At 35.7% G+C, this 16,722-nt stretch overlaps 1 protein-coding gene across 2 annotated transcripts in view; it reads left to right on the top strand.

Moving 5' to 3' along the window:
* The window catches only part of LOC121378265 (ras-GEF domain-containing family member 1B-like), a 150,794-nt gene that overhangs the window by 77,680 nt on the left and 56,392 nt on the right, over nucleotides 1–16,722 (top strand). For both annotated transcript variants that reach the window (XM_041506345.1, XM_041506346.1), the window contains one exon: nucleotides 9,426–9,476. In XM_041506345.1, coding sequence (XP_041362279.1) covers nucleotides 9,426–9,476 — 51 coding nt within the window. The remainder of the gene's footprint in view (nucleotides 1–9,425; nucleotides 9,477–16,722) is intronic.

Here is a 16,722-nt window from a genome sequence, read left to right as displayed (position 1 = left end):
GTTTGACATCCAATAGCCGATGATTAATTATAGTGTTGTCGGAAATAGAATAAAAATGATTTTCGTCGATTATTTCTTACATATTGAACAGACAAGTAAATCTTTTGTAAATATCTATTTAATTATAGTCTACCTAATTTAGCATTTACTTGTTTTGGCTCTCATTGATGTACAAGGTGGTGTTTACTCTTGAAATTAAAATAAATATCTCAGTAAACAGGTGATTTGTGCACTTTATTGGAACAGACTATAACAGCATTTGGTCAACATAAAAAAGATTATGTCAATTTCAATGCTGTTACAACATGTGAGTGATCCTTTCTGATGATGGTTTACCCCTATTCCTCTCCAAAACAAAATATTTCTAGACATTTATAAGTAACTTTTGAGCAAAACTGCCAAGAACCATTTTGAGTTTGTGATCTATTTTCCGGTATTAAAGGTGCTATCTCATAAGTTGCATAATGACAGCTATTGCAAATCATGTTTTTATTAAATTTTGCTTTAACATTTAAAGACTACACCTTTAACTATATGCCCATAAATGATTATAGGAAATGATTTTATCTACTAATAGGAAATACATTTTTATTGGAGAATCTTTATCACAAACAGATGCTTACATATAATGTCTGATGTAGCACCTTTAAGTGATTGCAAGATTGTGTAAATTTCTACGGTATTTATATTGAATTTATATTCACTAAATATGCTAGTCATAATTAATAATTTATGCTGCAGTTCAAAATAATCAGTTATCTTGCACTTTTAAATTAAAAGTTTGTTTAAGGGTAAATGAATTGACACATCTATCAAGCTGTGTTATAGTCTGTTCCAATAAAGGTCACAAATCTCCTGTTTACTGACATTTTAATTTTAATTTCAAGAGTAAACACCACCTTGTACATCAATGAGAGCCCAAACAAGTAAATGCTAAATTAGGTAGAGTATCATTAAATAGGTATTTACAAAATATTTACTTTTCAGTTTAATATAAAAGAAATGATCGACGAAAATCATTTTTATTCTATTTCTGACACTACTTTAATCAATGTGCTCTAGTGGTGTCATTAAACAAAACAAACTTCTTTTATAGAACATTGTAGGACTTCAAATTTTAGTGTTCTCAAGTGAAATGCAGTATTTCTATGTATTTTGATGGACTGGAAACCTGTTTATTTGGCGTATTGGCTGAGATTCCGGTTCCCAACTGTCTGAGATTACACACAAGTGATATTTGTTTGGAAACGTGTAAACTCTTGCACAATCTTACCACTATCAGCATGGAAAGGTGAGTTCTGTGGTGATATCAGGGACTGGTTGTGGCTGATGACGATGTTTGGCGTCTGGTCTGTGTTAGTGGTTCATTTCATTCCAACCACTGGTCACTGGTTTCTGGCGTCAAATTTCTAGACACTGTTTCGCATCTAGATTAGAAAGAATGTCAGTGACTGGGAAGCTTTGTTTAGTGAAAATATGTGTAAAACATTGGTAAAAAAAACATCACATGTAATCAGTTTATTATGAATCACAATTATGGTTTGTTTGATTTTTTTAAAATTATTTGTTGATACTCATATATACAATTCAGTAAATTTGAATATTATAAACATTTGCTGGTCATTTGTTAAAAACCAACAACATTAAATAACAAGAAAGTTACAAAACTGTAGAGCAAATAGTGAAACTCAGGGTAGCTCTGGCACTCAACAATTTTACCAGTTGGGAATATTAAAAACAATTAGAACATTTTGTGGCAAATTTTATTTTAATTTTGCTAAATAATTTCATGTAATAATTGATATTTTGTATAAAAAATAAATGGATTTTTGCAATGTTTAAAAGATTTAATAAATAAATTGGCAAAATGTTCTGCTCACCCAGACTTACTTACTTATGTCCGTCGTCCCTTCTGGGGCATAGGCCATTGACTACAGTTTTCCAGTTGTATGCTCACCCAGAGCTAGCCCGAAAACTTTATTATTATTATTTTAATTTTTTTTTGTGAATGACTGTTAAAGGCACAGACCCTGGTTTTAACCTGTAAAAACTGGACACTAAGTTTAGTTAATTTACAAACCTGTAACTCATTTGGATAAAGTTACAAGAGTGAAACAAGAGTCTGTGACATTAAAATGGGAAATATCCTTAAAAATAGACTAAAACTCGAATCAATAAACCGTTACTTCTCAGATGTACATACATTTTTAAAAATATGAAAAATGCAATTTTTAGTACTACAAACACCAGGATGGTCAGAAACACTTTGCTTTTACGGAAATGGATAAACTAAAGAATAAAATATAAGTAATGTTTGATTTCAGTGATCATAAATGGCTCTAATAGTGAAAAATATGCCTTAGTGTTTAAAAACTAGGGTCTGTCCCTTTAACACCAAGGTCAATGCTGTGTTTCTAACTATGTTATCATACCTGCATGCACAGTCTTTGATCATACCTGAATTTTGTTTGATTTGTAGTCCCATCTGTTTAAAAGCCAGTGGGAAGAAACAGATGTGCCATTTTGTGGGTACACACACATGCTGAAGGGCACAATTCTAGCATACATACTGTGGTGGTTTTACTCATTTAATGGGGTACCGTGGGATTTATCAATGTGGAAGAATGTTTGTCTAAGATGTAAGAGGTTGCTAGATCAATCCCTCTTCACTTCTCACCATTTTAATTCATGTTCCCACTGGTTATTACAAATCACTGTATGTACCATCCTTATTACAGCCAGTGACTGTTTATCACCAAAAAAAAAAAAAAAAATGTAGGTGCTGTTATGAAAAAGATATGCAAATTACAATTGTAGATTATATGTGCATTTCATTTAATATTTTCTCACTCCAGCCAGTGCACCACGACTGGTACATCAAAGGCTGTGGTATGTGCTATTCTGTCTATGTGGTATATGTTCATATAAAAGATCCCTTGCTACTAATGAAAAAATGTCGTGGGTTTCCTCTCTAAGACTATATGTCAGATTACCAAATGTTTGACATCAATTAGCTGATGATTAATAAATCAGTGTGCTCCAGTGGTGTCGTTAAACAAAACAAACTTTTTAAACTTGCTTTTAGTGTCCTAAGCCATTATTGACACATGAGATTGTAAAATACCCTGCATTACTTTTACATTATATGCATTTACATTAAAAACCTGCCACAACCTTGAAATTGTAGACTATTAATTTTTATTAATGTTCAGCATAAACTCTTGTATCTTTTAAGCCAATATTGATACATGAAGTTTTAGGTTGCATAGTACCAAAGAAGAGAGTACCGTGTCAAGGTTCGACGTGCACCGTCAAATATTTACGGAGTAAAAGCAGCTGTGGGTGTGATTGGTAGTAATATGTGACATTGATTATTTGTGCAAATACTATTATCCATTGATAATAAATAAATACACTTTTATTTGTTATACAGTTGTTATGCAGTATATACCAGAGGTTGAAACTAATGCGGGGTACCCCCAAAAATGGAACTGCAATTTTCAGCGAAAATTACGGTTGCTATTAAAAACATAAATTAAATCTCTTAAATGATACGTGACCACCCATTTTCTTGCAGCTAGATTAGATGTGAGGTGCCACACTTTCTATTGCTGTACTTCCTGGGTGTGTTGAAATGCTGCTTATATCAGTTTTATTAGTAAATGTTAACATTATCGGCAATAGGAATTGATTTGGTCTAATGGAACCTATAAAAGGCTCTATTGGTTCTTCTTAATTAAGATTAAAATTAAAAACCCTCCAAAAGTACCAAAACCATGAAAGACCCACAAATGTGATGTATTTCTTTTTGTGTTCAGTATACAAACACTTATATTTCCTAAACCAATATTGACAAATGAGGTTGTAACATACACTATGGGTGCTGCATTAATTATACATATATATACATTAACATTATAAACCTACGAAAGACCTGCAAATTGCAATTGCGGACTATATTTGCATTTGTTTTGGTGTCCAGTATATAAACACTGATATCTCTTAATCCAGAATTGACACATGGGGTCGTAACATACACTATGCGTGCTGCATTAATTAAACATATATACATTAACATTCAAAACCAAGAAAGACCTACAAATTGCAATTGCAGACTATATCTGCATTTGTTTTGGTATCTCCTAATCTGGAATTGAAACATGGAGCTGTAACATAACCTATTATATGGAAGCTGCATTGTAAACTGATGGTGAGTGTGTTCTGTATTGTAATTGGTTAATTACATTCTTTTTCCGGGATCAAATAGACAATAACACCCAGAAAGCTAATGACGTCATTAGAAAGTGACGTCTTTAGCTATTGGAACAGGTGAAGTTGACGATTCAAGGGTCTACAGTTAGATTGTAGCCAGGTATTTTTTTCAAGAAATACCAAATATACAGTTAATTGCATTGAAAAATTATCCAGTTTACAATGGACATAACCATATTGAGTTTTTAGATTTGTGGGTGTTATTGTCTATTTGATGCCCGCAAATGTTTCATTTTTTACCTCAGGCTAACACCTTCGGTCAAAAATGACATTTGCGGGATCAAATAGACAATAACACCCGCAAATCTAAAAACTCCATATGGTTATCTCCTAATTGTACATAATATGTTAGCATTGGAAACTACAAAAGACCCACAAATTGCAATCATAGACTTTATCTGCATGTTTTGTGTCCAGTATATAAACACTTGTATTGACACATGGGGCTGTAACATACCCCATGGATGCTGCATTAATTGTACATATACATTAACATTCAAAACCACAAAAGACTCACAAATTGCAATTGTAGACGTTTTCTGCATTACTTTTGGTGTTCAGTATACAAACACTGAATCTCCTAATCCGGTATTGACATATGGTGTTCTAGCATACCCCGAGGGTGTTGCATTAACCAAGTGAGAGTAATCTGATGTGATAAACCCATTTATCATGTTGCCACAGACATAGGCTATCTGACGTGAGATCTGCATTATAAGTCTATGACTGTATGTATTTTGCATTATTAAGTCAGAAAATGTCATGTTTTAGAAACAAACATGTTGAATGTTTTACAAGCCTGAGGACATATCAGTAATGTTAATAGTGGTTGATAGGTGACAGAAGTTACCTGCTATTTATTTAACATGGCAACAAAGTCTTTGCTGTAACCTACATATAAATGACTCAAAGGAAATGAATGTTATTTTAAAGGAGAAATTTCATAAAATATGAGCTTTATGTGTTGGAAAGATGCATACCTGGTGCACCAACACATACCAACAGTTTAACAAATTAAAAATCCCACCTAATTTTATAATTAAAAAAAATATTTTTAAAAAGTCACTATTACGATTCCTGTTAACTAGAGACAGCCATCTTGTGTCATTTTCCACCCACTGCAGCCTGCTCAGAAGTTAAATCGAGATGTATGTATTGCTTTCAACTTTTACTTAGCATTTTTCACAAACTATTTCATCAATGAATCTTCATTATATATATATATATATATATATATACAGTGAAACCTCTCAAGACCGGTCCCTCTGTAAACCGGAATTCCATCAAAACCGGACGTTTTACAGTCCCTTTTTAAAAACCAGTACAGAACTTAACCTCTCTAAAGCGAATTTCTCTTAAACTGGACATTTATATTGGCCCCAAGGGTGTCCAGTTTAGAGGGGTTTCACTGTATGTATATATATATATGATTTCATAATTTACCAAGTCAGTTTATGGTAAGTGAGATGTTTAATTCTGCGGAATTCTTGTTTTAGTAGCTGATTGCGTGTTACTTCACAGTTAAACCACAAACTTAAAATTCTTTCATAGGTTTTGTTCTGTTGAATTGTTAACACTTCAACTGACTGATTGTGTATTTAAATTCTAAAATGACTCCTCAACCCCAAAATATTGTTCATTTATGTTTAAAATCATTTCACATAGTTGACAGAGATTAACCTGAGCTTGTGTTACCTGGGGTTTCTGATGGATTGCAAAGAACAGTAACGGTTGTTCATTTTGACAAATGGTTGTTTAATAGGGGAGGCTGCTAGGGTAGGTTTTATTGTATGTTTATGATGGTTTCACATAGTTCACAACAATGGACGTGAGGGTTTGGTTTCAAAAATACATCAAGCTCCACGATTGGCTGCACAATAGAATATACTTAGTACATTCCTCCACAACTTGTGGCTGTCCCCTCTTGATATCATTCCTGGTTTGAAATGAAGCAGAACTAATTCACTGAGAGTCCACCTGCATTGAACTGCATTTGTGGTCGAGGCGTGGGAAACAGTTATATTTACACAGATATTTTACAATGACAATTTGTACAATGAAATATTTTCCATTGACAACGTTTGAACTGCAAGCAATTCCCCCAATCTATTTATGTATTTAACTGTGTCTTGTATGATTAAAAGATTAGTAAAGAGTTTAAAAGAAGATTTTTGTAGAAAAGTAGAATAATTAAGTTTTTTGTTAGCACCTGGGTGAGTGTTAACCTTTGACCTCTGAGCATATTAAACAAATATTGGTCTGTATGGTAATTTGTTTAAAGGTAATTTCATGGGACTTGTTAAACTGTAAGAGCATAAAATTGTTGATTGCTGGCACCTGGGTGTTTGTGTACTCCCAAACACTTTGTGTATAATTCCTGTCTTTATTCTGAACAGTAACACTGCCAGCAGCATATAATTAACAGCATGTTTGTGTGTCATTAAACACACATTAATCTTTTAGTTTAGGAAGTTGGTGGGGATGGGGATTCTACCGTCCAGTAGTAATTATATAAAAGTTGACCGGCCTCGGTGGCGTCGTGGCAGGCCATCGGTCTACAGGCTGGTAGGTACTGAGTTCGGATCCCAGTCGAGGCATGGTATTTTTAATCCAGATACCGACTCCAAACCCTGAGTGAGTGCTCCGCAAGGCTCAATGGGTAGGTGTAAACCACTTGCACTGACCAGTGATCCATAACTGGTTCAACAAAGGCCATGGTTTGTGCTATCCTGCCTGTGGGAAGCGCAAATAAGAGATCCCTTGCTGCTAATCGGAAAGAGTAGCCCATGTAGTGGCGACAGCGGGTTTTCTCTCCAAATCTGTGTGGTCCTTAACCATATGTCTGATGCCATATAACCGTAAATAAAATGTGTTGAGTGCGTCGTTAAATAAAACATTTCTTTCTTTCTTTTCTTTATATAAAAGTTAGTTGAAAATATGTAGCACCTGATTAAGCCACCAGCCGTAAGGCTGGTTGGTACTGGGTTTGCATCCAAGTAATGGCTCCCATATAGACTTCTCACTAAAGTGACTTCTCTCTCACTTACTACTATTAACTAACCACTAACAACCAACCTCTGTGTGCCCAGGACAGTGTGCTTGAACCTTAAGTAAAAATAAGCACAAAAATGAAATGTTTTTGCAAATATGAGTAATTTGTTGATGTAAGTAATTATTGTGAGTGTGTTGGCAATTAACGTGTGTTTGACTTCAATATTTGTAAAATGTATTAAAGAAAAAAGAAAGAAAGAAATGTTTTATTTAACAACACACTCAACACATTATATTTACGGTTATATGGCGTCAGATATATGGTTAAGGACCAAATAGATGTGAGAGGTAACCCGCTGTTGCCACTTCATGGGCTCCCGGTACTCTTTTTGATTAGCAGCGAGGGATCTTTTATATGCACCATCCTACAGACAGGGTAGTACATACCACAGCTTTTAATATACATGTACCAGTCACTGGCTGGAATGAGAAATAGCCCGACAGGAAAATGTATTAAATGCATCTGAAATCTATTAACCATTATGTCTTATGCTGTAGTATATTTTAGTTACCTTTATTTGTTAAAAAGTACTAATTAACAACACTGATGCTCCGGAGTTGGTCACTGGCGAAGTCAGAGGCTAAATCCGTAGTGGGCGTGCCTGAACCTTCGTGGATAGGGGCACGTTAATAGAATTCCCAGCCAAGCTTAAAACTCTTGATTTTTGTCAATATTTACAGCATAAACAATGGCATAAGCTGATAAAATTTCTTCCCAGTTCCAGATTGCCCCTTGTAGGTCTTTACATATATATTTGAAGGTCACTTCAAGGTAACCTTGAGTGTGTTGCTTTTACAAGTTATCTGGTTTTAATTATTAAATGCTTTGATCTCATTATCAAACAGCCTTTTCTGGGGAGTTTACTTTCTTTTTTGTTTTGTTTTTAATCTCTATATGTTTTTATATTTAATTAACTTCAAGCACACTGTCATGGGCACACATTTCATCTATCTGAGCTGTTTGTTCAGGACTCTGGGTTAATGGTTAGATGTTACTGGTTAGTAACAGAGAAGTCAGTGTATGCCCCTAAACCTCCCTAATGAGTCATTAAAAACTCACTGTGGATGGGAGCCGGTTCTGGGATGTGAACCCAGCACCTACCAGCCTTAATTGAGGCTGCCATGTCCCCATGGCTGGTGGTTCGATCTTTGTAGCAGGGTTTACACCTATTTCAAAGTTAAACATGACCGCATGTGGGGTTTTTGGGGGGGTTTTGGAGGGTTTTTTTATAAGTTATCATGCTTTAATTAATGTTAGCTTTGATCTTTTCTGTTTGTTTATATCTATCCCTTTTATGTTTTTTATAAGTTAAATGGATAATAAAACACACATTTGCTGGCTTGTAGAAATGTAAAACATGTAAAACGGTTGTAGATACAATTTCTTTATTTCCCAATTACGAACATATTGCATGATAAATACAATTAAGGTGGGATTTTTTCACATGTTGAAGGTTGTCACAAGACATCAATTACTGTAGTTACAAAAATCAACTTGTTTCTCTCCTGTCACCTGATTAGTTGTTGTAACAGTAAACAGACTAATTTAGCCAATTATTAGACCCCCTTGTTACAGTTGTAAAGGGACTGATTTAGCCAATTAGTGACAGTATATGTTGGTGGGGGTCATTTCAGCTTTTGATGTCTGGTATTTGAATATGCTATGGAGGGTATTTGTGAGATAAACTACAACAGCTGTTGGTTGATTCTTTTGTTGGGTTTAATTTTTTTGGATGAACATCAATAAACACAATAAATAACAATAATTAAAGAATTTGGTTCATACAAAGTGTGCATTGATTGAACAAACAAAAAAGCATTTTGGTGTTGCTAGTTGGATTGATCCAGTGCAACTAAAGCTCAGTGATTGGTATATCAAAGACTGTGGTATGTGCTGTCCTGCTTATTCAAAACTAGATATGAACGATCATTGATGCTAATTAGTATATAGCCTGTGTAGGGACTGATATTTATTTATTAACACTGTATATCAAATATTGCAGTACTAATATTAAATAACAAATATGTCTGCTGATTTTTAGTTAACTTTTATTACTTTTTAATGATTTTTGATGTTCTAAGTTTATTATTTTCTCTTTCAGTCATCTCGCAGTCAGCCAGCTATAGGGCTCAAACAGACTCCCAAATCCCGGGTGAGTACCAGCATTTACATTGCTTCTTAAGCTGTCATATTTAGTTTCCTCTTGGAATACACATATTTACCAAACAACAAATTATCATTTTAATCAAAAGAATGTAAATAAAAACAAATGTACCTGCAACAAGTTAATACTGCACATACTATATATTACTACTAATATAATCTAACTAGAAGAAAATTTAATTCCCCAGTGATTGATAGTGAAAAAATCTGGTATATATGCCTAGGGCGTATATACCAGTCTTATTTGTGTATATTTTACGTCTTTGTATAATTAGTCAGGTAAAAAATCCCACTGAATGTTAATACTTCAAGGGATTGTTTGCTGCCATTGTAAAATGTTTCTAACTAATAAAATAAGGCTTTTTCATTCACTGAATTACATTTAAAATAAATTTTCTTGTTTAGAACATTAGTTTTTTTTTATATATTCAGATTGTTTCTGGTTGTCTTAATGTTTGTAGTAGCTTAAACTTCATTTTATTTTCTATTATAGATATTTTTTTTAAATACAAAATGATTGGGAGAAACATTGTAGTTTGGGATTACTACAAACTTTAGAACGACAAGAAGCATATTGAAAATACAGACACCGATATTCTAAACAAGAAAATACATAGTTGAAATTAAAAAGGCTTTACTAGTCGGAAATATCTTACAATATCTCCAGCCAGTGCTCCCCAACTGGTGTAACAAAGGCTGTGGTATGTACTATCCTGACTGTGGGATGGTGCATATAAAAGATCCTTTGCTGCTAATTGAAAAGAGTAGCTCATGAAGTGGCAACGGAAGGTTTCCTTTTTCAATATTTGTGTGATCCTTAACCATATGTCTGACGCCATATAACCGTAAATGAAATGTGTTGTTCAATAAAACATTTCCTTCCTTTAAAAAGCATGTACAGAATGCATGTATATACTTTGAGTACACACAGCATTGGCAGTGAAAATGGAAACAATATTTTGTTTTAGATTTTTATTTTTAAAATGACATAGCTCTGGCTATGCCGTATTCATCATTTCCTCTATCACAGATGTGCAGATGTAGTCTGCTCAGTAAAGCATTTTTTTTTTTTGACAAAGTAGAATGAAAATAGGAGCAATTGCAAAAACAGAATGTGAGATTTCCGCTATTTGCATGTCGCAGATCGCAGCTGTGCAAGGCAGTGCTGTGATTGTTCACATACTGTACCTACATCAGAGGAAGAATATTTTTAATTCTCCTCACAGACTGGCATATTATTGTTAGCAGCTGTCAAATTAATACAAAAAATATAGATACAAAGGTGCACAGCTTGAATAAAGAGTGAAGTCAGTCATAATTCTGTACTAGTATGTGAACTATAGATGGTGCAGCTACATATTTTAAACTTTTATACATGTATGTCATTTGTTATGAGTAATATGCTCGAGGTTGAAACCAGTATTTAGGGTACAATTTAAAAAAAATGTAACTACCATATATGCAATAGCGTATACCAACAGTCATGTTAAAAGAAAAAAGGAAATTTTTATTTAATGGTCCTCTTAACACATTTTAGTTATCAGTGGCGTAGGAAGGTGCCAAAGAGTGGGGGGGGGGGGGGGGGGGCACACTTATATTTACACTTTTACACTATTTTAAAGCAAATATAAAGCAAAATATCTGAAAAGTGGGGGGCACATGCCCCTTGCCCCCCCCACCCCACTTCCTACGCCAGTGGTTATGGTTGGACATATAGTTAGGAACACAGAGATAACTAGAAAGGAAACCTGTGGCCGCCACATCATAGGCTACTCTTTTCGATTAACAGAAAGAAATGTGTTAGGTATATGCATCATCTCACTGACAGGATAGTACATACCACAGCCTTTGCTACACCAGTTGTGGAGCACTGGCTGGAATGAGAAAAAGCCCAATGGGCCCACCAATGGGGATTATTCCTAGACCGAGCATGCTGCCCGTGCATCAAGTGAGTGCTTTACCACAAGATCTGACAGTAACAGTTAAAACATTTGGTACTCGTACCGGTTATAAAAACATCATATATCAGCTGAACACTTCCAGTCCCCATTACTTTGTATTTAGTCTGAATGAGAATAACACACAACCAATAGACCGGCATAAAGACTCAGCTTTTTTATATATTCACCTGGCAGGTTTATTTTTTATAACACATACAGTGCAAGTTCAGCATAGTACTTACCAGCTAGGTCATGAGTGGATAGAGAGGTTCATAATCATCATGTATCACCATCTGGCCTCGGTGGTGTTGTGCTTAAGCCATTGGACATAAGACTGGTAGGTACAGGGTACACAGCCCGGTACCAGCTCCCACCCAGAGCCAGTTTTAACTACTCAGTGGGTAGCTGTAAGTTCACTACACCAACTTCTCAGTTAATTACCTTTAAAAAATAATTACTATCTCACTGTCCTGGACAGACAAGTCCAGATAGTTGAGGTGTGTGCCCAGGACAGTTTGCTTGGACCTTAATTGGATATATAAGCATGGAAATAAGTATAACCAAATGAACTCTAAAAGGGAAAACATACTCTTGTTTCTTACACCAGCCTCATTGTACATGTAGTGGTTAAGTCATCCGACTTAAGTTTGGTGGGTACTGGGTTCACCTCCCGGTACTGACTCCCACCCAGAACAAGTTTAACAACTCAGTGAATAGGTGTAAGACCACTACACTGACTTCTCCCTCTCTCTCATTAACCATTAACCCACTGTCATGATAGCTGAGGTGTGTTTCCAGGACATTCTGCTTGGACCATAATAGGATATAATCACAAAATAGGTATAACTGTGTGAACTCTAAAAGGGGAAACACACACCTGTTTTTTTTACTATAACTGTGTGTGATGGAGACATCTGCTTGCACTCGAGTGACCAGAAAGCACCTGTTGCGGCAGGGAAAGGTCAGAATTGTCTGTGTGTGCTGTGATTGAGAACATCTCTAACACTGGCAGCTATGTACAGGTGATTCACGTGTGGTGGCATGGTAAAAACAGGAACACAGGTTGTTTCAGTCTTCAAAATAATGCTGTCCATCGACTCATGTTATTGACAAAAGGATTGGTGGAAGGGTTTGTTGTGGCTGGGCATGTATTTGCGTGTGTGGGTGGATGGGAGAAAGGATGGATGGATGGATGGAAGGATGGGAGAAAGGATGGATGGATAGATGGATGGGAGAAAGGATTGATGGATGGATGGATGGATGGAGGGATGGATGGATGGATGGATGGACGGACAGACGGACGGACGGACGGACCAATGGGTGAGTGGGTGGGTTTATGGATGGATGGATGGATGGATGGATGGATGGATGGATGGATGGATGGATGGATGGATGGATGGATGGATGGATGGATCGATCGATCGATGATCGATCGATCGATGGATCGATCGATGGATGGATCGATCGATGGATGGATGGATGGATGATGGATGGATGGATGGATGGATGGATGGATCGATGATCGATCGATCGATGGATCGATCGATGGATGGATCGATCGATGGATGGATGGATGGATGGATGGATGGATGGATGGATGGATGGATGGATGGATGGATGGATGGATGGATGGATGGATGGATGGATGGATGGATGGATGGATGGATGGATGGATGGATGGATGGATGGATGGATGGATGGATGGATGGATGGATGGATGGATGGATGGATGGATCGATCGATCGATCGATCGATCGATGAATGGGCTAATTGATGAGTGGCTGGATGGGTGGTGATGGGTTTTGGGAGAGTGGATGGATGGATGGATGGATGGTTGAATGAATGGGATTTGGTGGATGGGTGGGTGAATGGATGGATGAATGAATCAATCAATGGGTTTAGTGGATGGGTGAGTTGGTTGATTGATAGATTGGATGGATAGATAAGGAAACAGAAGGAAGAGAGAGGAAGTGAGAAACAATTGGGGAAAAAGAAGAAAAGGCATGTTGGAAAGGAAGGCCACAGTGGATATATACCAAAAAAAAGAAGGTGTTTTGTTTAACAACACCACTGGAGCACATTGATTTATTAATCATCGGCTATTGGATGTCAAACATATGGTCATTTTGACACAGTCACAGAGATGAAACCCACTACATTTTTTCCATTAGTAGCAAGGGATCTTTTATATGCACCATCCCACAGATAGCACATACCACGGCCTTTAATATACCAGTCATGTCTAGAGCGAGAAATAGCCCAATAGGCCCACCGACGGGGATCGATCCTAGACCGACCGGGCATCAAGCAAGCATTTACCCTTGGATATATACATGCAAAAATGACAGACCTCATTGAGAACAATCACATGATCTGTTTCAGTTTCAAGTAATTAATAACAGTATTATCTCAACTTTCATTGTATACTGGTCCTTAATAAAAAAATAAAAAATAAAAATGTACTGCTAGAACTTTTATCTGAGCAGGCTTCACTTCCTGCAAACACATGCCAAAATGTTTTATGGTTAATTTTTACCACACATCAAAGCACTGAATGAATTTTTTTTGTTTTGTTATCAGTTATTAGAAATAAACTGAAATAATATTTTCTTGGCGGGAGGTGCCTGTAACTTTACTTTGTTCAAACAAATAAGTGAGAAACTAACTGACACCTCAGGTGCTACTCGTAACACAATCACACAGTGGGAAATGTAAAATTGATATCAGTCTGTATATGCTACCGGGAATTGGTAATAATTACTAAAGAACAACACAAAAAAAGACTGCCAGATTAAGTGTAAGAATTGCCAGTACATGTTTGGAGCATGTCGTGATTACCTTCCCCTGGGTGGAGATAAACCAGGATTCCTGCACAGCAGATACAAGTTTATCTATAAACTCAGCCATAATCGGCAAAACACTGCCAAAAAGATTGCTTTCATTTTTATTTTAGGTAATTATATCTTTATTGGATACATCACAGAATTTCTTTACGTAGATGACTTTTTTTGTTGTATTGTAAGATACAATATAAAGTATTTTAATTATATGTAATTGTGATGTTTTCTGTACTGTACAATGAAACCCTCTAAACCGGACACCCAAAGGAGCAAAACAAAATTCTGGTTTTAAGGGGTATCTGGTTTAGAGAGATTATGTTCTGTACTGAGGTTTAAAAAAAAATTCTGGGTTTGATGTAATTCTGGTTTTCTAATGATCTGGTTTGGAAGTGGTTCACTGTAGTAGTTAGGTGACCAATCATCTTTACTGTATTGTCCTACTTGTGAATCAAACAACCAATCGTCTTTGCTGTATTGTCCTGTCCTGGTCATTGATAAAATGTCCAATCATATTTGCTGTATTATTATACTTATAAATCAAACGACCAATCATATATGCTGTATTATTATACTTGTGGATCAAACATCCAATCTCTTTATTGTATTGTCTTTCTTATGGATCCAGTGACCAATTATATATTTTCTGTTTTATCATACTCAAAAGACCAGTCATTTTTGTTTTACTCGTGGATCAAGTGACCAGTATTTGCAGGACTAGCAGATTTGGTGATCAACAGTAATTTTTACTATAAATTATGTCAAAGAAGAAACCTGTTACTGTTACATGAGCTTATTATTTAGATTAGCAACAAAAAGATGGAATGGCACTTTCCAGGACCTTTAATACAGTCCTACAGCATTTTACAGAATCCTAGAAAATCTTGCACCTTTGAGATAAATTACAATCCTCTAACAGGAGGTTTTATTAATAGGATGCACTTAAAATGTACTTGACATCTAGTGGTGACCAAATGGTTAATAAAAATTGCTAGCTAGACCATTAAATTTTGTTTAGAGCACATTGATTTATTAATCATCAGCTATTGGATTGGTAATTCTTAGAAAGGAAACCCACTACATTATCTATTAGTAGCAATGGTTCTTTTATATGCACAGGATAGCACATACCATGACATTTGATATGCCAGTTGTGATGCACTGGCTGCTAGACCATTAAATTTTCTTATACAGTGTATGTCATACATACACTAGAAACAGAATGACTTTAGTTACTATTTGAGAAAGAAAAAAAAAAACAGGAAAAAAAAGCTTAAACAGTTAAATAATTTGACATTTAGTGTAATTCATGCTATGGATAACTGTCCTAAATGCTGACAAGTCTGTTGTATCTATTCCTGTGTTTATCTGGTGATTGAATCAGTCATTGTGACAGCAGTATAAAACTGAATATTGATGAGCCGAACACTGGTAAACTGACACCCATATCTAACAGCCTGGTAATCTAGCATGGCCGGCTTCTGAAGGTGTGCCAAGTCTACATATGCTTGGCAATGATCAGGTCTGCCTTGATTGAGGAGATCCTCCATCTGTTATGATGCTTCTTAAAATAAAATAAAAAACCCAAACATTCATCATTCTAAAGACATAAAAAAAAAAGAAGAAAAAAGGAAGTATTGGTTTCAGATTTGTCTCAGGAAGTTAGTACATGTTGTAGGAAGTGCTGAGTATAGATTGAATGCCAAATTTTATCACTGGAATGCAGATATAATTGTATTCTGTTGTAAAAACAGAAATGATTTTTATAGACAGGAAATGGGCCAGGTAGTGAAAAAGGGTAATCTCTTTGGATGAGAAGTGGTCTCACAACCCAGTTTCATCACACACCTTTGAGCAGGGATGGTATGTTCAAATTAGTTCATTAGCATGTACATCTGTTTTCAACAGCTAAACCGGCATTACTAGTCTGAGCACACTAAGCCATCAGCAATATGCTGGTAGATATTGGGTTTGCACCCTCAGTGGATCCATACTCCAATTTAAAAAACAAATTCTCATCCTAGCCATTGCCCAGTGACTGGTATATCAAAAGCTGTGGTATGTGCTGTCCTGTCAGTAAGAAAGTATATATAAAAGAAAATGTAGTGAGTTTCCTCTGAAGGCTGTGTGTCAGAATTACCAAATGTTTGACATCCAATAGTAGAAGAATGCTTATCAAGTTTAACTGTAAAGTGTGAAACCTATTACAGTGGTGAAACTTGGTCTGTAGGTTTAGAAATAAAAAACTACTGCTGCCACAGCCTTATTTTTAAATCTACAGCACTGACTCTTTCATGTACAATTCCTTTAGATAGGCCCACATTGTTTTTAGCATACCAGTTTGGTTATGTTATGTTATGTTATGTGTTATGTTGTGTTGTGTTGTGTTGTGTTGTGTTGTGTTGTGTTGTGTTGTGTTATAGAAATTAACATGCACATTCAGAGCAAGCTGTGTTAG

The sequence above is a fragment of the Gigantopelta aegis genome, chromosome 8 (genome assembly GCF_016097555.1).
Source record: "Gigantopelta aegis isolate Gae_Host chromosome 8, Gae_host_genome, whole genome shotgun sequence".
Classification (NCBI taxonomy): Eukaryota; Metazoa; Mollusca; class Gastropoda; order Neomphalida; family Peltospiridae; genus Gigantopelta; species Gigantopelta aegis.
Note: the sequence above shows the minus strand (reverse complement) of the source record. Positions and strands in the feature narration are given on the sequence as shown.